The sequence below is a fragment of the Heteronotia binoei genome, chromosome 8, assembly GCF_032191835.1.
Source record: "Heteronotia binoei isolate CCM8104 ecotype False Entrance Well chromosome 8, APGP_CSIRO_Hbin_v1, whole genome shotgun sequence".
NCBI classification, from domain to species: Eukaryota; Metazoa; Chordata; class Lepidosauria; order Squamata; family Gekkonidae; genus Heteronotia; species Heteronotia binoei.
In genome coordinates this window covers 75,231,755-75,255,479 of record NC_083230.1, presented here as the reverse complement: position 1 = coordinate 75,255,479, position 23,725 = coordinate 75,231,755, and the positions used below count along the sequence as shown (strand labels likewise).

Here is a 23,725-nt window from a genome sequence, read left to right as displayed (position 1 = left end):
ATGCCTGTGAACCCCACCTCTGGGTTGAGGGGGCATGACTGAGCTCTGAGAGTGACCTTTAAAGGCCTTCAGAGCTCAGCCTGGAGCTTGGTCAACTCAGGCAGCCTGACTTGAGTGAGCTCTGAAGGCTTTTATAGGTCATTGGAGCCCACTTCTGGGTGGAGCCTGCCCGTATAAGGCCTATAAAAGCCTTCAGAGCTCACTCAAGTTGGGATGCCAAGAGCGAGCTCAGCCCGGCGGGCCAGACCTGGAGGTGGGCTCCAATGGCATTTAAATGCCTTTAGAGCTTACTTTCAAGCCTGCATGAACCTTCATGAAGAAGTTTGCGGGTGGGTTCAGGGACAAACTGGCCTCCCAAATCCCTGGTTCATGCTTTGAGAACCAACCTGGTTCATACCAAACTGGGATTTATAAATCAAATCATGCCCATCCCTAATCTCCAGAGATTAGCTCCCCTGGAGAAGGTGGCTGCCTTAAAGAGCAGTATTATACCCTGCTGAGGTTCCTCCCTGCTCCAAACGTCACTCCCAAATCATGAAAAATTTCCCAACCCAGTTAGTAACCCTGTCCAACATGGTAGATTTGACTGTAACAATTCAGACTGGAGGTCAAAGGGGGAAATCTAAACATTCCTCTGCACATAAATTTCTCAGCAAGCAGACAACTATTACAGCAGAAAAGTCGGCTAGGCCGCTTTTGATTCTGAATTCGTAAAATGGCAAACTTATTGTAAATGAGTTAAAGAAACACTATCTAGTATCAGCCTGAAGGTATAAGAGAAGACTGCAAATGTTTTGGGGGGTGCATTTGTGAATTTCCTGCATTGTACAGGGGGTTGGACTAGGTGACTCTGGATGTCCCTTCCAACTCTATAATTCTATGAAAAATAAAGAATGCATTTTGCCTGTCTGCATGGATGGAAACCATGTACTTTTTAGTAGGACAGTATGCTCAGGATTTAAAGTGGAAATGTGCCATTCACTTCACTAGGACATGGAACTATTTCCCCTGTCTTTCTAAAAACATTTAACTTTTTCAAATATGCATGTTTCCCTAGAAAAATTTACTCACGTTATGAGCTCAATCACAGGATCCCACAAAGGGCTGAAGTTAATATAAAGCATTCCCAGTAAATAACGAAGAGGTACCTAAGAAAAGATTCAAAGATTTCTATTTAAAGATTGAAACAGAACTACTATTTATAAAAGATCAACATACAGATCATTCATAGATGTGCTTCCTTCCATCAGCTCACGCCTATCTTCCAAATTTAAAAAAAAAAATCACATTGTTTTATGCTTCCAGCTGGTCCTCTTTAACTTGAAGAAATAACAGTGAAAAGTTACCAATGCACTTTTTTGTTGGTGTATTCGCTGGTATGCTCTAGATTTGTGAGGCTTAAGAATAGACAGCACACTGACTTGTGCTAAACGTTTATTTACAGATTTACAAGTTATAGTTGTTCTGGTATACACCGGACAAAGTGCTTCGCTTGAACTATCATTTAAATGTTTTTATTAGTTTCAAAGAATTACCGTATTTTTCGGTCCATTGGACGCTCCGGACCATTAGACGCAGGTGCCTGGCTGGGAGACAAGCGGTGAGATCGCTCCCTCCGCCCCCACCGCAAACCCAGCACTTCGCAGGGAGCGATCTCGCCGCTTGTCTCCCAGCCAGGCACGCAGGCGCCGGCGTGCTTCCCCCGCGCCTGCATGCCTGGCTGGGAGACAAGCAGCGAGATCGCTCCCTGCGAAGTGCTGGGTTTGCGATGGGGGCGGAGGGAGCGATCTCGCCGCTTGTCTCCCAGCCAGGCACGCAAGCGCAGCATGCTTCCCCCGCGCCTGCGTGCCTGGCTGGGAGACAAGCGGCGAGATCACTCCCTCCGCCCCCATCGCAAACCCAGCACTTCGCAGGGAGCGATCTCGCTGCTCGTCTCCCAGCCAGGCACGCAGGCACGGAGAAAGCATGCCGCCCCCTCCACAGCCAGCGCTCGCGAAGCGCTAGGTTTGCGGAGGGGGCGAGTGCTTTCCCCGTGCCTGTCTGCCTGGCTTCAGCTGCTGCTTACAGCAAGCGCCAGGATCGCTCTCTCCGCCCTCCGATCCCAGTGCTTGCTATAAGCAGCAGCTGAAGCCAGGCAGACAGGCACAGAGGAAGCACCCACCCCCTCTGCAAACCCAGCGCTTCACGAGCGCCGGCTGTGGAGGGGGCGGCGTGCTTTCTCCCTGCCTGTTTGCATGGCTTCAGCGCTGATGCTTAAAGCAAGCGCTGGGAGCGATCCTGGCGCTTGCTGTAAGCGTCAGAGCTGGAGCCAGGCTGGCAGGCGCGAGGAAGCGCCGGGACGGAGGCAGCGGATCGCCCCCCCCCCCGGAGGAAGGTACGTACGGTACCTTTCTCCATAAGACGCACACACTTCCCCCCCACTTTTTTTTGGGGGGGGGGTGCGTCTTATGGTGCGAAAAATATGGTAGGAATCGGGGATAAGGAGGGATAAGAAATAAAGATTACAAATCATTCTTAATCTGCATAGACAGTACTTTCAAAAAATACAAGTCTACATCCGCTATACTTTCTTAAAATACACAGATTGTCACATATTGTTATCTCTAAACTTTGCATCATCAACATTTTGATATTTTGTATTATAAATCTTTTTGTTAAAGTATCTATTGAATTTGACATTTCCAATAAAGGCAATCTTGTAATACAGCATACAGGAAAAAGGAGATATAAGTTCACACCAGAGAATCTTCGGAGTCTTGAGTATCTAGCCAGGCATAGAATTTCAACCAATATTTTCTTGCTTCTTCCTTAGATTTCCCAGCCAACAGCTGGGATAAAAAGTCCAGCTCTGCTGTTTCCAGAATTTTTCCCACCAAGTCCATTCTTGTGGGAAATTCCTGAGATTTCCATCTCTGTGCCAAAAGAATCCTGGCTGCTGTATTGAAATGCGCCAACAAATGTTTAATCTCTTTGGAATAGTCCTCAGGAAATATGTTCGATAAAAAATAGTTCTGATTTAAATTGAATCTGCGTCTTCATAATCTTCTGTAATAATTCATGAACCATTTTCCAGTAGTCCTTCACCATCTCACATGTCCACCACATATGATAAAAAGAACCCACCTGTTTAGCACATTTCCAACATTTGTTAAGACATATTAGTATACATCTTACACAACTTCTGTGGAGTCATGTACCATCTGTAAAACATCTTATACAAGTTTTCTTTGAAAGTTACTGATCTGGTTAATTTAATATTGAACTTCCACAATCTCTCCCATTCTTCTAATGTAATTTTATGACACAATTTTTTCATCAATTGGACCATACAATCTTTTACAACTTCATCTTGCATCTTCATCTGTAGTAGGTATGCATATAGTTTAGAGATTAGCTTTTCTTGAGGGCCTAGATTTTATCAAATGGGTAGTGTTCTGTGTTAAAGCCTATCGTCTTGTCTTTGACGTGCCTAGATTCAACTTGCATTCTCAACCACCAATTCATTTTAATGTCCATGCTTTTCAACTCCTCTCTGGTTTTCAGTTGATTGTCTTTTCCCAACAGGTCATCATATCTATAACTCTGGTTAGGTTTTAAAAGATTTGGATGAGTAAATGCTTCCACTGGAGATACCCATCTTGGAATTTTTTGATAAATTCTCATTTTTAACCATGACCATGCATGATACAAAGATTACTGAAACCAATGGTTCTTAAAATAGGAATGTCCTTTAGGTCTTTGATACCATAGATACGCATGCCAGCCCAGAGTAAGATCATGTCCCTCTAAAGGCAATTGCCTCTTATCATTCAATAGTATCCAGTCTCTTACCCATAAGAGCACAGAAGCTTTGTAATACAACTGCAAATCTGGAAGACCCATACCTGCTCTCAATTTAGAGTCTTGCAATATCTTTAGTTTAATTCTTGGTTTTTTACCTTGCCAAATATATTAGAAACCCTCTTATTCAATTCTTGAAAAAACCCACTATTTAAAAATACTGAGATAGTTTGAAACAAAAATAATAACCTTGGGAGGATATTAATCTTTATTGAGGCTATTCTTCCCATTAAGGATAAATTCAAATCATGCCATTTTTTCAGGTCTTTTTAAATTTCTTTAAGTTTATCATAATTGTCAATTTTTAAACTGCTGCACTTATTTGAAATAAGTACACCTAAATATTTGATTCTTTTCTCATACAAAACCCCTGATTTTTGTTGAAGAGAATGAATTTGTTCCATCGTCATATTCTTTGTCAAAAATTTTGTTTTCTGGTAGTTGATCTTCAGTCCTGCCCATTAACCAAATTGAGTGATCTTGTTTATAAGACAGTCTATTGAGTCTATTGGTTGCACTAATATAAAAATTAGATCATCTGTGAAAGCTCTCAATTTGTATTGTTCACCTTTTACCATCGCTCCCTTGATACTTTTGTCTTCTCTTATCTGGTTTTTCAATATCTCAAAAGATAAAATAAAAAGGAGTGGTGACAGTGGGCAACCTTGTCTTGTACTCTTTTGAATATTAATTGCTTCTGTTAGTTCACCATTCACCATCACACTTGCTCTTTGGAAAGAGTATATTGATTCTACAGCTCTCAAGAAATTTTCACCACATTCCATACCTTTCAGTTGTTGTAACATAAATTGCCAATGAACATTATTGAAGGCCTTCTCAGCATCCAAACAAATTAGTGCCAGTTGTTTCTCTGGGTGAGTCTCATAATATTCCAAGATATTACAAACTGTTCTAACATTATCTTTCAAGTATCTTCAAGGAAGGAATCCAGCCTGGTCTTGATGTATTGTAGACTGTAGAACTTTCTTCAAACGTTGTGCCAATATTGCAGCAAAGATTTTATAATCCACATTTAAAAGAGAGATTGGATGATAGTTTTTTATATCTTTCAAATCCACACCTTCTTTTGGGATTAAGGATATTGTAACTTCTTGCCATGAAGCTGGTATTTGGCCTTCCTCTTGAATCTTTTCAAGGAGATGTTTAAATGGTAACAATAAGGACTCCTCATAAATTGTGTAGAATTCCGCAAGCAGTCCATCTGGACCCAGGGCTTTACCATTTTTTTGAGATGCCATTAAGTCTTCAAGTTCCCTTATTGTTATTGGTTCATTTAAATTTTTTTGTTGTTCTGTAAATTCATTAAGATTATTTTGGTTAACATAATCTTCTAAATCTGTTTTGCGAACTTGTTTATCTTCATATAACTTTTTATAGAATTGTTCCACGATTTGACATATCTCCTGTTTTTGAACTTTCTCTTTATTATTCTCATCTTTCAAGACCGATATTATTCTTTTGGCATTCTCTTTTCTCATTCTACAGGCCAACCACCTTCCAGGCTTATTGGCATGCTCAAAAACGTTTTGTCTGGCATATCTTAATTTTATCCTAATGAGCAACAAGTTCAATTGGTGTTGCGTTTCTTTAACCTTATTTTGGAACTCCTGTCTTGTTGGTTGCGTTTTTAAGTTCTTTTTAGCTTCTCCAGCTTGCAACATAAGTTTTTGAAAATTTTCAGTTCTTTCTTTTTCTTGGCACTAATTGTGAGGTCCCTGAAGTATGCTTTAGCAGTATCCCAAACTACTTGCATCTTTACATCTTGTGTTATGTTCTGTTTGAAAAAGAATTCCATTTCAACCTTAGATTCTTTAAGAAAATCTTTATCTTTCAGAATTGAGGTATTTAACCTCCATGATCTTCTCATTCTTGTTCCTTTGAACTTTATCATTACAGGACTATGATCTGATATGATTCTTGTTTGAATTTCTGTCTCAACTAAATCTTTGACCAAATTTGTAGAGAGCCAACACATATCAATTCATGACTACGTTTGATGACTAGGAGAATAATAGGTAAAGTCTTTCGAATTTGAGTATCTTGTTCTCCATGCATTAACAAGATCCAATTCCTCTGCTAGCTTCCAAAAGCTTATTGGCAATTGAAGACTTTTACTTTTAATCTGTTAATGTGTTTTTTTGTCTAGTTGTCTGTCAGAAACTGCATTAAAACATATTATACAGTATTCCACATATTCCAAATTTGATAATTTAAGATGTAGATCTTGAAATAATTTCTCTTGATGATCATTTGGGGCATAAATATTTGCCAGTAGGATTCTTTTATTGTCCACTGTAATTTCCACTAATAGGGTTCTTCCATCTTCAGAGGCGTACTGTAATTGTGAGTTAAATTTATCCTTAATATATATTGCCACTCCCTTTTCTTTTTATACATGTCTGTTGCTGTAAATAAACTACCAAGTTTCTTATTTTTCAAAAGTGTTGGTCTTTAGTTAAAATATGGGTTCTTGTAAACAAATTATATCCATTTCCAATTTTTTCAGATATCTGGTCTTCCTCCTTTTAACAGGAGAATTGAGTCCATTCACATTAATAGAAATTATTGATGCCATTATGGATTTTTCTTAACACTATCTTTTTATCTTTTTTAGTCTTCTGTCTTGTCAGGTATTTCCATGGTTCATTTGGATTCTCTTCACCAGAGCTTTCTTCTTCCTCTTCGTCGTCCTTCTTTTCCTTCACCTCTTTTTCCTTCACTCTATTCAGAAAATTCTGGGCTTTGAAAATGGAGTTTATCCTGTACCTATTCTTTTGGTAAGTAAAAAGAAGGCATTCCAACATTAGCCATGTATAGGGTATTTCTCTTTCTCTCAGGAAGCTTGTTAAAGCTTGGTATTCTCTCCTCTTTTGTCTCACTGGCCATGGTACCTCTCTCAAAATTTTTACCGTATTTCCAGCTATCATCATAGGTTTGTCTCTTGCTTGCTTCAAAATCTCATCTCTGGTCCTCTCTCTTGTAAGCTTCAAGTGAACTTCACTGGGCAGTTTATTCCATCTCGTAAAGCTTGATGGCACTCATCTGACTTGATCAAACTCTTCTTCCATCCTTTGAGGAGTCACCTGTAGAATGTCAGCCAAGGCTTCACTTAATATTTTCTGTAAATCTTCAGTTTTCTCTTCTGGTATGTTTTAGAACCTCAGCATATAGGCAGCTTTGTATATTTCCAATTACGATTGAAGACTTTTACCCTGGAGTCATGTATGTTCTGTTCTTTTCCCAATTGTTCCACCTTTTGTGTATTATCTGACACCTGGGCATCTAATGCCTTTAAGGCTTTATTGGTCTCTGCTGTCTGTTTGCTGTTCTCCAGAAGCTTGTTTGATCTCTGCCATCTGCCCTCCTATATTATCTACTTTACTAGTCAGCTGTGCTATGGCAGTTAGTAGGGTATTTTGCATCTTTTTCATATCTCCATGCATGGTCGTAAATTTCCTTGGCCCAGATGAGGAGCTGGGTGAAGATATTGGTGGTTTACCTTCTCGATTTTCTTTCTTTAAAGCCAATCACAGCTTTATTTTCCATCCTTATTAAAGTAATTGCACTCACAGCCACATGGTTCGTATGCTGCCTCTTAGGGGTTTGTTTTGAAACTCAATATTCCTGTTTATTGTAGATAAGCTAATCTCTGCCAGGCAGTGCCAGTATTATAGAATGATTTTAAAAGAAAAACAAGTCTTCTAGCTTCTGTCAACAATTTGCCAGACCCAAAACAATAAGACTAGTAGTAAACAAAATCTTTTTAATACAACATCCTTAGTACCACTTAGCCAAAACAGTTCAACTCACTAAAACAGAAACAATTCACTATAACAGGTCTTCTACCAATGATAGTTCAATTAAATCCATGTCACAACAAGATCATCCAACTACTTCAAGGTATAAATTTGTAATCCAGGGCTGAATGCCCTATTTATAATCCACAAGTGAGATAAAAAATTAAAAATTAAACAAACAACCCAAGAGAAAAAGAAAAACACAAATTGGACCAGACACTCCCTCAAAAATAGTAACAAAAATAAGAAAGACTCCACATACGATATATAAAAAACAGGGAAAATGGAAAAATGAATCAAAAGTCAAAATATTCAGACCATACAAAAATATTTAAACCATATAAAAAATAAAAACAAAATTAAAGGGTTATATCCATAACATCCACCATCAGAGAATTATAATCCACTTTGAGAATTTGCACAGGCATTCTTCCTTCAACCAACAATCAGGTTATGTTTTATAATCCAGTATACAATGGCCACCAAGATTTAAGAGTCTAGTTGGAGCTCACATAAATTTGTTCAGAGCACTTCAGCATAAGCTTCAAATTACTTCTTAAGTCAGCTGTCCTTCTCATCCATATATGCTTGCAAACAACTTTCCCAAAGTCAAATCTTTCTCCAGAAAGAAGTTTAAAACAAACCAGTTAAATTCAGCCATCAAGTCTCTTCTATGTTTAAAAATTAGTGTGATTCATATTTCTCATGCAGGGATTATAAGCATCACTGGGTTAGGCAGAAACTTTTAAAAGCCTTGAAAGAGAAGGAGAGAGAGTCCCCTTCTCTACCTTTGCCTCTGTCTGAATTCCGCTTCAGCCCCAGTTCTCTGCTTTTCCTGCTTGTCAAAGACAATGCCTCAGGATTCAGTAGTAAGAAAAAAAGAAAACTTACAGTCTTAATAGTAGTGATGCAGCTTGTCCCACTAATGCAGAGTCGCTTAAATCAAAAGAGAAAAAATAGAAGTCCGGCAGTTGACCCTCGAGCCATTTAAATATGGTGATCGAGACAGTGAGGCTTGGAGTGAGCTGGGATTTGGGGGCAGCCGCCTCCGCTGACACCCCTGTTCAACCACTCGAGCTACTTGCCTTCCAGGACCCTTCCTGGGTCCCAGAGTTGAGTCTCCCCTCAGAGGGGACCGCTTTGCTGTCAGATTTAGAAGCGGCTCTGGACATGCCGGTCCGAGCTGCTCCTAACAGCGCGTTGCCGAAACCGGAAGTCTTCAGACAACATGTTTGAGAGCAGAGATACACTGCTTAGACTCTTCCCAGTTATATACATATAGCTATATACAAGCACCAATCTGCACACAGTGCTGAGTCATTCTGCATAGGCACAAGTACTATGGACAGAACCGGTATGCACCTGCTAAGGGAAGGTCATAGATCATGTGCATTAGACTCCAGCCTGAAGTCTTACTAGCAAGCATATGCTGACACTCCCCCTAAGACTCAGGCGGTGAGTCCCAGCCTTCGTTTCAGAGTTACAGATTTGTCCAAATTCAAACATTTAGTGAACATGTCTGCTACATTTACATCAGAAGAACAGTACTGTAACATAATCAAACCTCTATGTACAGTCTCCCTGACATTCTGATAGCGAATGTTAATGTGTCTACTTCTTATTTTGACACCCTGTGTCACTTAATGCAGAATACTCTGCTTCACAAGTACTGGTTGAGACATGTGTTTGTTTCAAAAATTTCCACAACACAAATGCTCCATGCACATACACAGCATAACCTGTTGTGGACCTTCCATCTTTTCTATCTCCCCAGCTAGAATCACTGTAAGCTGTTACTTGTTGGAGAAAAAATTAAAGCATCAGAAATCCAACATGAAACTACTGATGTCATTAATATGCCATATAATAAACCTTTCAACATGACCAAAGATCAGGTTGCAGAAAACTGTCAAGCAAAGGGGAGCTCATAAGCTGTACTGCAATTAGTCTTACACATGTATATCATTGCAGGGGAAAGAAAATGTCTTTAGAGAGGGGGTTGCTGGGGAGCATTCCAGGGTCACTAAGAGCCGTTCATACCTTGCAAGCCCAATTCGCTTTTGCAGGAATTTAAATTTAACTCAATATGCTTACAATTTCACACATTCAGAAGCTGAGATGAGAGATATGAACTCTGCAGTTAGGTAGGCTATATATCTATGTTGTATTAAAATATATAGCATTAAACAGGTTATATGTATAGAGTCAGAAATCAATACAATCCCTAAACCTAAGTATATAATAATAATATTTTCCCATTTATTCCAATGCAGGGGGAAATTCACCAGACCCCTGAGGCCAGCCTTGTTTAGAAAAGAAGCTCATCTGGTGGTTACAAGAGAGACAGGGCCTTTTTGGTGGCAGCCCCACAATTATGAAACAACAACTTCCCCAGGGAGATGCACCTGGGAACCTTACTTTAAATCTTTAGGAGGCAGCTGAATGGCCTTGGATCAGCCATAGCTCTCACAGAGCTTGTCCTTGAAAGGGTAGTTTCTGTGAGAGCTCTCTCAGTCCCACCTACCTCACAAGGTGTTTGTTGTGGGGGAGGAAGATAAAGGATTGTGAGCCACTCTGAGATTCAGAGTGGAGGGCAGGGTGTAAATCCAATATCTTCTTCTGAAGATGGTTTATTTAGGACTGCATTTAGTCGCCATGAGCCTGTCAGGGGAGGGCGGGATATAAATTTGATAAATAAAAATAAATGATAAATTTTATTTAGTTAGGTTTTTCTATTTTATTGGCTGTCCTAAATTGTGATCTTTTATGTATTTTTCATAATTGCTGTTTTATTTACATTGCAAACTGCCTTGAATTCTGCAAGGCAGAATAGAGACTAATAAACGTTTTAAATAATGAAAATTTACCTCCTGCAAAGGTCCCTCCGGAATCATGGACTGAACCATGTCATGTCTCAGCTTCCTTAAGTGGAGCAATTTCTCACGATAATCATTGACACTCGCTGGCACAAGTTCAGCTTGAAGCAATATGGCAAACACAAACTGTAGCTCTCCTGAGCCCACATCCTTCACAGACCAGAGAAACACAATTGCTGTTACAAGATGTCTTCAAACAAATCAACGTATATTCATAACTTACACTGAGAAGAAAAGCTGCTAAAACAAGAGAATCCAACATGACAGATACAAACGAGAGAAATGGAAGGAAGGCAAAAAACCTGACAAGTGCTGTATACATGAAACCAAACGTTTTCACTTGGGAGGGGGAAAATACTACCCTTAATTTAAATGGGAGCCATTCACAGAAACTCGTTACTGATTAAAGAGGGGGTATAGTACAATATTGAACTATATACTCCCCCTAAACTTTGTACAGAATCACTAAAATGTTAACTGAAATTACATAGAAATGATCTCCATGTTGAAGATTTATGTTTTAACTGTTCCTGTAAGCTTTTAAGGTACCACCTGAACCATGTATTTCACACTCACACATCAACACACAGAAGCACAACATCAATAAGCACAACATCAACACACAGAAGCTTCATGCATTAAATCACAATTTGAAACATTACCTCAGTCGATGTAGGAAGCAAGGCATCAAAATGACTTAAAATCCTTACTGTTAATAGTCGTACCTGTTATAAAAAAATGCAAGGTATAGTGAAAAGAAATGTAATTGAGAATATATATTTTTCTTTTTTTTAATAAGAAGCACTTTAGCCCTTTTAATTGTTAAAGGATGCAAAATGAAACAAAGTAAAAAGTGGCAAGTAAAAAATGTAATCGAGAATATATATGAATACATTTTTTTCTCTTTTTTGCTTGTCAAACTCCAGCAAGTCTTATTACAAAGACCAGCTATCTTTTTAATTAAAGAATTCTACCTCAACAATAATCCCCCCCACACACAAAACAGGAAATACAGAGGAAATACTGACAAGAGGATAATACAACAATTACCTTGGACACATTGTTTGAAATGTTGTTTTGCAATTTAGAAAACAGTTCCATCAGATTCTCTTCTGACAAATGCTCCCGGTAGCCACACAATCCTAATCTTGTATAATAGAGATCAGCCAAAAGCAAGGCAGATGGTTCTGAAGGAAAGGCGCTGGGCAGGAAAATGGGAGGCAAAATCAGATACAAGAGCAAACAGATGGAAAAGAAACACTATTACCAATAACATACAAAACCTTTCAGACACTGGGTATGATAAAGCTGAGCACTCACTAATCATCATACAATTAAGCAGCCTTCAAGCCTGGCAAAAACCAACTTTACACACATACAAAGGCATATCTGCCTTCAAAATGAGCATTTATTGATTTATTTGCCTCATTGATACTTCCAGCCTTTCTCACAGAAAATCAACTTTTTAAAAAACACAATAAATACTAGCAGCAAATACAATAAAGACTAACTAAAATTTTAATACAATACAATACAAGCTCATGTGCTGTTATAGCAAATCACATGCCCCAATTCAAGTCCTGATTTGCAGCAGTCAAACCTGCAATAGTTGTAAGAGGTTTTATATGAAGTGCCTCAGCTGCCTCAAGCAACACACTTAAGACAGTGACTGGGGAAAATTCATAGTGATGGGGCCCCCTATCACAGAGCCATCACTAGAATCACTACCACTGAAGCAATTTAGACCGTAAGTTCTGGGAGTGTGCATTGACCTCTGCCTAACATTACTCTGTATAACACACATAATAATTTTGCTGCACAACTAACCAACAAGTACTTCTGCAGAAGGCTATGCTCACACCATACAGTTCTCCATGTAGTACAGAGGTTTGTTTCCAGTGAACCAAACTTCTGCTGTGGAGATGTGTTTGTAAATCCGCCAAGCAACAACTGCTTATTGGATGTGGCTAGCTCCTTTTCCCTTCAAACTCAACTCCATGCACTCAATTTACCAAAGGAAAGGAAAGGAAAGGTCCCCTGTGCAAGCACCAGTTGTTTTCCGACTCTGGGGTGACGTTGCTTTCACAACATTTTCACGGCAGACTTTTTTTATGGGGTGGTTTGCCATTGCCTTCCCTAGTCTTTTACACTTTCCCCCCAGCAAACTGGGTACTCATTTTACCAACCTCGGAAGGATGGAAGGCTGAGTCAACCTTGGGCCGGCTACCTGAATTCAGCTTCCGCCGGAATCGAATTCAGGTTGTGAGCAGAGAGTTCAGACCACAGTACTGCAGTACTGCTGCTTTACCACTCTGCACCACAGGGCTGCTACCAAAACCTAACATGAAAAAATACAAAGCAAGTAATGTTCAGTTAAATGTTCCTGATATATAAAGAAGTCAAATCCACCTTTCTGCTACATACCACACCAAATTCTTTACGTGTTCCACCGGCAACAAGTGCAGAATTTCCAGCGATTCTGATAAACTAAGCAGTGTACTCACAGCTTGGCAGGCCACAAACAAAATTCCTGGGGGGGACAAGAGAACAGAAACAAATTGTATATTAATTCACACTGAGAAGTGCTTTGAGAGTCTCAGGTTAAACTGAAATAAATTTTGCCATCTGTCTTTTCAGGAGTTTTATACTAGTACTTTTCTGTGTGTGGTTTTATAATCCTGCTCTTTTAATGAAATGATGTACATAGCCCAGATCCAAAAATTTAATTAATAAACACAAGCAGGCTACACAAAATGCAAAACGGTTCACAGTGATACTCTGCAGAACACAAAACACAACTATTAGTAATGGAAAAACAGATACATAAGGAGCTGCAAATGTACATGAAGGAAATTAAACATTCAACTGCACAAATAATCTCAAGTACAGAGCAAAACACTCCCTTCATTTTGCCAGGACATGAACCAGCTGAACAGTTCCACAATGGTGCTGGAGAGTTGTTTTTGTAATAGCCAGATGCCAACTTTTGCATACATCATGTACGTTTGTGCATATCAACAATACCAGAGCCCCAATTTAACACCTTATCATAGGTATTCCAGACAGATCTATGTAGTTTCAAACTACAGAGCAATATCAGTTTAGAATACTCCAGAAGAGGTGGCAGCATAGCAATTTTTCAATCTGAAAAACCAGTCAGAATTTAGATGCAGTATTCAAACAATTTTCAAGCTGCAGCCAAAGCCCCCCTATGGGTCTGTGAGGGGTTTTTTTTTTTTTTTGCAAGAATACTTCTCCATCTGGCTAGTGTGAAAACAGAGCCCTTTCAATTTTACAGGAATGGGGGTTACAACTCTTCATCTTGTGGGAAGGGGAAAGAATCAGCTTCTCCCTCTTTGGAGGGATGGAGGTCCCAAAGATACCACCATCGGCAATCACCTACTTTCCAGATCACTCCACAGTATTAACTGAAAAGTATGTTAGTTGCTAGGAACCAAAAGGACAGCCTTGTGAACTCTGATCAGCACCAAGATACTCAGTCCAAATGCAGCCATTATTCTAACATAAAGCTGAACTGGCCCTCATTCGGTTTTCCAATGCAAAGGACTTCACCAGAAAGGAGCAGGAGTAATGCCATGGTGCATCCATAGACAATAGCAGCTAATGGTGATTTTCAAATGAATATTGAAACTTTAGGTTCTGTGTGATATTGGTCGTTTATTGTTTCTGTGGGCAGCTCTGAACATATTTCTAGGCCCTTCTTAGCCTTTTTCAGTCAACCTCTATTTAGAAGTTACTGACCAACAAGGAAGTTTCTTGCCATTTCTTATGCAAAATCCCCTACAATCCAATGGATGAGACTGATCAGTTTCCAAGGGGTGAGACTGATCAGAGGTAGGGTCTTTTGAGTTGTGGCCCTACAGAGCCAACTGTCATGACTCGCCCCAGCTCTGCTCATAATGTCACCTCGTACATAAAAGGGTCCCTTGCAGGCCCTGAGATATTCATAACAAGGGCCTCTCTAAATGCTTTGCAGGCAGACCCCATTGCTCTTCCCCAGAAAACAGACCCAGCTCCAGTCTCCAGGGATTCAACAAAGCAGGATCCTCTTGCAGAGACCAGCCCCACATCAGGTTCTCTGGCTGACTTGGAGCCACAATAGGAACCCAGCCAGAACCCAGAGCCTCCAGAGTCTTCCTCAGAACACTGGGAACAAAGACAGAGGATGTTCAGGGGAAAGGCATGAACCCAGTGAGAAAAAACACAAAGGGCAACCCAGGGCCTTTCTCATTTCAGCCTCTCCCAGGAGAAGAAAGGACTGTTGTAAGGAAAAGGATCCCAGCATTCCTGCAGATGGATAGGCACATTACTGGTTCAAAAGCTCCCATTTAGCCACTCATATCTAGTTAGGAGAGATCCAGCCTCTAGCACCATGTTTCTTCAGAGATTCCTGTTCCCAGGTCTTGGACCACCTCGAGGAACCGGCTTCAACCTTGCCAAGTCCATAGAAGTTCTATAGCCCCCTGCCAAGAACAAGGCTTCTGCTCTCTCTCCATTTCCCCGCAGGGAGACCACTTCACTGCTACAACCTACTCAGGCTCCATGAAAGTCAGCCTATGGTGTCAGTCAGTCCAAGACACCAACTACCCACTGAGATCTGACCTTTTAGGCTCTGTATGGACAACAAAGACATTTCTCTTAAACCTGCTTTCCATACACACTTTAGAAAGTTGTTGTCTAGCATGTCGGTGAAAAAGCAGGAAAGGGCTTCTGGGCAAAATTGCTTATATCAAAATGGGGGTCCTTGGTTTACTAGAGTTTGAGATCTGCAGCTATAGTCGGTTAATGGCACCTGAGATTAAATACTGGAGGTAGTTTTGAAAATTGTATTCATACATTTCCTTATTGCAAAAAAATAGACTCTTTAAAGGAATATCTGTTTATATACATATATATATATAAATTTCTACATGTCTACATGTCTAAATTTCTACATTTCTGTTGTTACAGATAAGCAACCTGAGTCTGCTTTCACCCCACCACCATGAATTCTGCAACTGCAACACAATTAACGAGACACACTTTTGTTCACCAAGATAGTCATGATTGAAGACAGGCACTGACCTTTGCTGGGCTGTCCCTTGTCAACAGCAGCAAAGAGATATTCAGTGAAACTTGTAACTGCTGGCAGGATATGCTCCTTCACCATTGGTCTGTCAAATACAGAAGTACAACTTAATCTGTTGCTGCAGTTTAAAAAGGTTGGGTGAGATCTGGGAAAAAATCAAGCATACCAAAACCTCTCACCAAATGGGACTTTCCCCTCCTAGATATTTAATAACCAGTACATAATCCCAGAACTAGACCCCAGGAGCCTTTGCAATACTGCAGAGGATGATGGAAAGCAACTATCAAATTACCCTGCATAACAATTTGCATTATTCAATGTATTTCACTTTTAGAAAAGTGTATCAGAATAATGTTTTTTGTATTGACATGCCCAAATAAGGGATATTTATAACCCATCTTCCTCTATATTCCTATATATTCTGCTTTTTTTCTAATGGCAAACAAGAATGATATTTATGTGTGTTACATGACTGAACAGGGATATTGGTTTTTTATCTCATTATATATACTAAGAGCACAATCCTATGGAGGGGGCCAAAGTGCGTTGGGAGCAGACGATCCACTACATTGGCGCAAGTACCATTTGTGCCTGCGTAAGTGCAGCTGCGCCACGGCAGAGCGGACTTACGTTGGCGTGGGGCCACTGGAGCGCTGCCCCGCCCAAGAGCAGCAGCACCTGAGGGCTGTGCCCAAGCGTTGGCGGAAGTGTGGTGGAGAGAGGCACTCCAGCATAGGAGGGGGTGGAGTCAGGGGTGCAGCCAAGCTTAGGTGGCTCCCTAAGGAGTTCAGGCCATGACACGCCCCCCCCCGAGAGGAATAAAATTACGTCTGCAAAAACAGCGGCATATCCTATAGGCACTCATTTAAACTGAAAACGAAGGCTGCCCCCACCCCAGGCTGACAAACCCCCTCCCCAACAGCCAACTGCCGTTCCCCCCCTCCTAGAAATACTTCTGCTCTGGCCTCTCACAACTCAGTTGTTAGGGTCAGGCGCGTGCGGCAAGGGACTCTGCTGGGGAGCTCCCTGCTACATGGACTTAGAGCGAGGGACAGGCATGTTGGTGACGCGCTCCACCCCCTCTTCCGGTCACATGTTACGGGCTGGCCAAACCCATGGTCCCACGCAACCCTGTTCCTCCCCCAACCCCTGCATTGGCATAGCCATGGGCATGGCCATGGGTGGAATCACCACGGAGACGGCTTCTCTCTCACTCATCCGCCCGTGCTCCCCCTCCCCGCCTGGCATAATGTCTCCCCTTTGGGAGCTGACTGCAGCCACCTATGCTAGTTCTACACACAAGCACAGCTACACAGAGGTTCCTGGGACTGGGCTGCCCAAGCACTTTCACCAGATATAGCTATATATCCACAATATTCCAATGTATTTCTCCTTTAGAATAGTGTATCATTATAATGTTCTTTGTATTGACATAAACAGCCAGTATCCCTATTTGAGTATCTCATTACATATACTAACCCATCTTCCACTATATTTTAATGTATTCTTTTTTCTAAATCAATGGACTAAGAAGGATGTGACTTTACTTAGGACTGCACTGTCAGCGCATCAAAAGGTCTTTCTTACTGCCTCTTATTACTACTTCCTTCTTCCCTTCAAACCATGAAAAAGATTATGACTCTTATTTTCCAACCTATGTGACTGCAGCTACAGGATTCAACCTCAGTATTCCCACAAAACCTGTCAACTAATGATAGTAAATATGGTGTCATGGTTCTAACTGTCCTATTTCTGAGGAGAAATAGTAATACTTCCCTTTGGATTTACAAATCAGAGACTATACACACAGCCTCTATTTGTTAAATCAGGTTAACTGTAAAGTGTAGTAGTTTATTCATTTACCTTATATGTGGAAGTACAACAAGAGCTGCCCAAGCTCGTGAAAGGTCAGGCATGTTTCTATTTTCTGGTAAATGAAGACAAGACAGAATGTAATCCAGCAGAGTCCTCTGTTCTTTTTCTTCAGTTTTCTTACTTCTGAGCTGTCTTCTACTAGACCTAAAACAAAAATTGAAGTTGTGCTGTATTAAAATTCCTTGCAGCTTTCTCTTATGACTGTGCAAAGTGGTAATATTTTAGTCATTTAAATGATGCATTCAATTAACATTTGTTAATTGTTATTTCAGCCACCCCAATGGGTGATTCTTTTTCTCAAATACAATCTCAAAAGAACAGCATGTTAGCTCCAAGCATCTATAATTACTCTATTACGTCAAAAAATGGATGCACTTTTTGGTTTTCAAATGAGAGACAAATTTGCACCACTCTCTATGGATGTCTTATTATCCCCTCTAGCAGAGTTGGTTATCAGACTTTCCTCAATCACTGAAGGTGATAGTTCACAATAATCTTACAAAATCTGTATGGACTGTAATTTCAACCTTAGTGAAGTCAAACAAAATTCAGCTCATTCATCTGAAGGTAACTGAAGTCTGATTCTTTAAGTGAGATGGATGAACCAGTGTAGTAGTCAAGTATGCCAATGATACCAAATTATTCAGAATGATGAAAAGGAAGGCAGATAGATGATCTCTCTAAACTGGGTGAGTGGGTAAATGTGGTAAATGAAGCTCAATGTAGGTAAGTGTAAGGTGACACACAAGGAAAAAAACTAATTTCAAGTATATGTTGATGGGCACAATAACAAACTGGCTGGCACTGGAGGCAGAGCAAATCTCAAAATGGCTTCCACAGGAGGCAGAGCTAGCCACAAAATGTACCTCCTTCAATAGTTCAGGTAGAAGTTCTGTTTAACAAGATATCTTTTAATTTGCACAGCTAATCAGAAGCTCTGCTGGGGAAAAGTCCCATCGAGCCCCACCCACTTTCTAAGGCACTTGGAGGATGCCAGAAAGAAGATGATGATGATATTGGATTTATATCCCACTCTTCACTCTGAATCTCAGACTCTCAGAGCAGCTCACAATCTCCTTTATCTCCTCCTCTCCCACAAAAGACACCCTGTGAGGTAGGTGGGGCTGAGATTGCTCTCGCAGAAAACTGCCCTTTCAAGGACAGCTTTTGCAAGAACTATGGCCAATCCAAGACCATTCCAGCAGTGCAAGTGGAATCAAGTGGGGAATCAAACCCAGTTCTCCCAGACAAGTGTCTGCACACTTAACCACTACACCAAAGGTGTTGGTAGGCAGCATAGCTTCCATGGGCACCAAGCTGGGGACTCCTGAGCAATGGTGTGGCCTCATTAAGCATACTGTACACAGAACTGGACATTGCAGAACAAGAAAAGAGGGCAACTAAGATTATTAATGGGTTGGGGCACCTTTCCTATGAGGAAAGGCTAGAGGAGTCTGGGACTTCTCAGTCTAGAAAAAGGCATCTAAGGGGAGACAATATAAATGTTTATAAAATAATGCATGAGGTGGAGAAAATTGACAGAACCAGCCTTTTCTCCTTCCATAATACTAGAGCTTAAGGGCACCCAATGAAATTGTTGGGAAGCAGATTCAAAACAGACTCAATTAATAATTAAACTGTGTGATCACTACCAGGGGAGGTAGTGGTGGCCACAAGCATAGACAGGTTTAAAAGGGTGTCAGACTCATAGAGGAAAGGCCCATCAATGGCTACTAGCCATCATGACTGAATGGATCCTCCATATTCAGAGGCAGCAAGACTCTGGATATCAATTCTGTGAGGCAGCAGAAGGGGAGGCCCTTTATGCTCTGTTTGCCCTCCAGGGTAAGCAGTTGGCTGTTGTGTGAAACAGGATGCTGGAAACAGATGGACTGCTGGACTGATCCAACAGCATTCTCTCAAAAACTGGGCTCAGACAACTAGTAAAAGCTGAGAAATAATCTAAACATTCCTCATATCAATGGGCCAGTCTGGTTTCAGGACAGTTCGATTGATGGACATAGCCTTTAACAATCATGTTCCTCTTTTCATTTTGGTTCCCACGCATTTGAACATGTGACCAATGCATACAGGGAATTCGTGTTCTTACTGCTAAGCCATCAACAAATTACCACCCATATCCACTAAACTGCTTTGACAACTTCCTCAGCAACACTGCACTAACACGCTTCCATGGAAATCTCAAGAGACATACCCTTGAAGTGATTCCATAAAGATGAGAGGATATTTTTCAAATGCCATTGAACCCACAGTGGGAGGTTCTGCTTTCTCCAGGATGAGTTTAGCCAAAACTGCCAATGCCTCCTCTTGAACAAAAGGATCATCTCCACTGATGCAATACTCAGTATACTCAAGCAGGCTGGGAAGGAATTGCTGAGAAGAGAAAACATAACAGGTACTTCCAAGGAAACAAGTAGCAGACCTGGAATGTACCAGAACTAAGGAAGCAGGATGTGTTTGGACTAAGTTATCACAATACTAGGGCCCTTTTTTTAGTTCTAGCTCCTTTGCTAAATTAAGCATGGAATGCCAGAATCCTCTGAGGAGCAAAGATTCAATATTCTGATGCATCTTACTTTCAATGCATCAGACGTATGCACTGAACTAAGAAGCCACAATACTACACTCAATTCTCCCTCAATTACATAATCCAAGGGCTTCTGTGCCATACTTCAACGTACTCCACATGAATTTAAAATTTCCCTGAACTCTATGTTCACTCCCCTCCATCCTACTTTGGATGAACCCATCTCTGTTCCACTTCTCTGAATTCTCACTGCCTATACAACCAAACTGAATTCTCACTGCCTGTACAACCATTCTCACTGCCTGTACAACCCCCAATAAAAGACATTCTTTCTTTTCATACAGAGCACTGGAGGTAAGGCCTCCACTGCACAGCTAAGAAAACTTTGAAAATGTACCATAGGTTATCTAATTATGACTCAAAACCATGATTCTGTTATCTTCAAACCTAAGATTAAGTTCATACAAGCAATTTTATACATGCTTTGCCTCCACATCTCCCTTGACGCATTGGAAGTACTTGAGATTCCGTTTACATTTATAAGTATTTTTCACATTTTTTAAAAACGAACCGTGCAATAAGAGCTGAGCCTTAAGATAGGAATATAATATTTATTTATTTTGAAAAATCTCTATGTTACCTCTCCAGAGAATCTGATCAAGTTTAGAAGATATATACATACAATACCTATTCATGTATCAAAATGTGTATCAAGAGTTTACACAAAGCAGTAGTGTACATGCTGTGAAACAGGAAATTCACAATTCAATTCATGTTTTAGCAAAGCTAACTGGCAGTTTTTGACAAAAGAAAAATTACAGTAACTTCAACTTCCCTTTCCCAGTAGGAGGATAATGATAATGACACCACATACAAAGAAGAGGCAGAGAAGTTCAAGTAGGAACAATGCTAAGCATTTGTGTAACACTTTAAAGCACTCAAAATCCTTCACAACCATTACCTTGCTGTAATCATTGCAACAACAGCCCTGTAAGGTGGGCCAGTATTATCCACATATTGCAGATTGGGGGTGGGGGGGCAGCTGTGAGGATGAAAGCAAGAATGGCTTGCCTAAAGCCATTTTATTGTCTTTGCAGCAGAGTTGAGATCTGAACCAGGGAACTCCTGGATCACAGTTCATTTTCTTAGCCACTCTCCCACACTAGTTCATTTTGTGTATTGATATACAAGTCACTCTCCAGAAATCCAGTAGCAATTGCTGAGTGGAATTCTGCCTTTCCATGTTATACAGCTATAAAGGTTTCAACCCAGTCAAGTATTTTGCTTTTGCTGTCAGTTTGGTAGCTATCCTGACTCAGAAAAGGCAATTCTAAGCAATGTTGAATCAAATCTATAGACATATAATTCCTGCAGTGTAATTTCAAGCATCCCTGTAAACACCATTTTCTCTCCATACCCATATCCATCCAGAAAGATCCCACCTGCAACAGGTCGCTTAAGAAGACATTAGAACTTCATGTACCTTTTCAAATTGTTTCATCACAAACATGGATTTTGAAAAAGTCCAAAGAGAATGCCTGTCAAATCCACTTTTGAAGACCTATAGAAACAGCAAACAAAAACCTTACACAGAGACAATGGGATCCCTGCCCCCCTCCCAGCACTAGGAAGTTAGGGAGCTGATCTGAACTAATCTTTTCACAGGCAGATCTCCAGCTTCCATCCTCCTGTGACAGCTCAAAATTGCCTCATTAAGAAAACCATTCCAGATTTTTTAACACCACTCTATTCCCCACCCACCCCCCAAAATAAGAGCAACCACATTTTCCAGACCATGATCATAATGGTTTAACACTGAGTAGACTTTGTTACCTTCTCCACTGTTTCTTTGGTCAAAGAAACAGATAGGGAGGCATTCTCAGCAAGGAGCAAGACAGAAATGACTCTGAGCAGAGTACTACGGCAGGGAACGGAGAGGTCAAGTGTGCTTGTCAATTGTATGAATGTCTGTGGAATTAAAGGAGGAAGTATTATTAAAAAGCAGACTATAAAATTCTGTCAGAAAAAAAATCTGTGGAATTGTGTACTTTGAGACGCTCCTTTTCTTCATTTCCCTTATAATGAAACTCATACTAGAAAATACTCCTAGATTCTAGAATATTCTTAAATGTTTGAAGGCCTATAGCTACCCGTAAAACAACAGATTTTTCCTTAAAGGATCTTTCACCTGCATTTTTAAAACTGTGAACCATTGTTTAGAAAACAAATAAAAACGTTGGGAAAATCACATAGGTTTATTTGAATACCATACTATGTTCTGATGCAAAACTGGTTTCCACAATAACTTGGTAGAAGATGGGGCAGGGGAGTGGGGGCGGAGCACATGTACATTTTTCAAATTTGGATTGTACTATGACTCTCTGAAACCATGAGGGCTAGAATTTTTTTTGTGTGAGAGAATTAGTCAGAAAATAGCCAGCTCTGTTGCCATATAATACTTAATTACATTTAGAAACACGCACATCTCTAAATCTTTCTGTTCATTCCACCTTTGTCCTTGTTCCACTCCTTCTTGAGCATGATATGATGCAATAGAACAATTTAACAGAAGCAACAGTGTTACTGTAGAAAGATGGATTTATCAAGGTCTAGAGAATCCATCCCATGATGTGGAAAATAATAACCATCATTTTTGTTCAAACGTCTCTGCTCTTGGACTTTGATATAATCAGCAAGAGAAAATTAAATACAATGTTACAGCCCATCCCAATTCGCCTCCTCTCCTACATCTAACCCTCACCCAGCATGAGAAACCAGTTGGCCCACCTTACAAACGTCTTCAGGCTGAGGTATTTTGGATCCATGTGCATATTCTACTAAGATCAAATACACTTGTAATATTCTTTCAGTCTGTTCAGAAGCTTCACACCAGTTGTCCTTGGTGATTTTCTCTTGCAGTTTGACCACTGATTCCTGTTTTACATAAAAAGAAATACCAATAAACCAACTATCAGCCACCATCAGATTTTAAAAAGTACAAAAACTATTTTCAAGAAGTCTGACATTCAATTATTTCTTAAAATGCTATTTTCCTACTTGCTTGTAGGCTCCACTACTGCATCTTGGACAAAAATGTTTATTTATGACTACAAGTAGCTTTACAAAAAATTTTTTTAAAACAATACATACCAAAACTATAAACAAGTTTTGTCTGAGGCTATGTAGCAGTATTTTTCTATCTATTCCCCAGGATTATTAAGTGACATAAATGTGGATCTTGCCCAGCATACATTAGGCTACTGACCAGAATAGATTGTTCCACTGTCTCCAACCCTGGAAGGACAGGCCTGGATGCTTTTTCTCTCAGCTTACAAGCATAACTCTTTGGGATGGGAGAGGAGAGAACCCTTTGCATTCCTGTCAATGACAACTTACTTGCAAGCATCTGAATAAAATATCAAAATGCTCCTTGAAAACAAAGCCAGTAGCTGACTTCACCATGCACTTGAAAGCTTCTCCAACAGAGATCCAAGGGAGTGTAATTTCTGTTTCTGTAACTGGCCCCATTTTTTTCAGAATCAATGGAATAACCTGTGGAAAAAATTACACATGCCTTTCCATTTATTCAAAAACTCTTTATAGAACAATGGCTTTTAAATAGCACAAGAAAAAAATATGATAAAATTCACACAAACAAGTGGCCCAGCATTTTAAAAAT

General features: G+C 40.2%; 1 protein-coding gene across 1 annotated transcript in view; it reads right to left on the bottom strand.

Annotated features, from left to right (window-relative positions):
• Positions 1 to 23,725, bottom strand: part of UTP20 (UTP20 small subunit processome component) — a 100,216-nt gene that overhangs the window by 55,203 nt on the left and 21,288 nt on the right. The window contains exons 8-19 of the mRNA XM_060245253.1: positions 23,443 to 23,598; positions 22,834 to 22,980; positions 21,880 to 22,014; positions 21,530 to 21,607; positions 19,714 to 19,892; positions 17,487 to 17,642; positions 15,620 to 15,708; positions 12,959 to 13,064; positions 11,585 to 11,735; positions 11,197 to 11,259; positions 10,526 to 10,684; positions 1,072 to 1,148 (exon numbers count right to left, since the gene is read on the bottom strand). Coding sequence (XP_060101236.1) covers positions 1,072 to 1,148; positions 10,526 to 10,684; positions 11,197 to 11,259; positions 11,585 to 11,735; positions 12,959 to 13,064; positions 15,620 to 15,708; positions 17,487 to 17,642; positions 19,714 to 19,892; positions 21,530 to 21,607; positions 21,880 to 22,014; positions 22,834 to 22,980; positions 23,443 to 23,598 — 1,496 coding nt within the window. The remainder of the gene's footprint in view (positions 1 to 1,071; positions 1,149 to 10,525; positions 10,685 to 11,196; positions 11,260 to 11,584; positions 11,736 to 12,958; positions 13,065 to 15,619; positions 15,709 to 17,486; positions 17,643 to 19,713; positions 19,893 to 21,529; positions 21,608 to 21,879; positions 22,015 to 22,833; positions 22,981 to 23,442; positions 23,599 to 23,725) is intronic.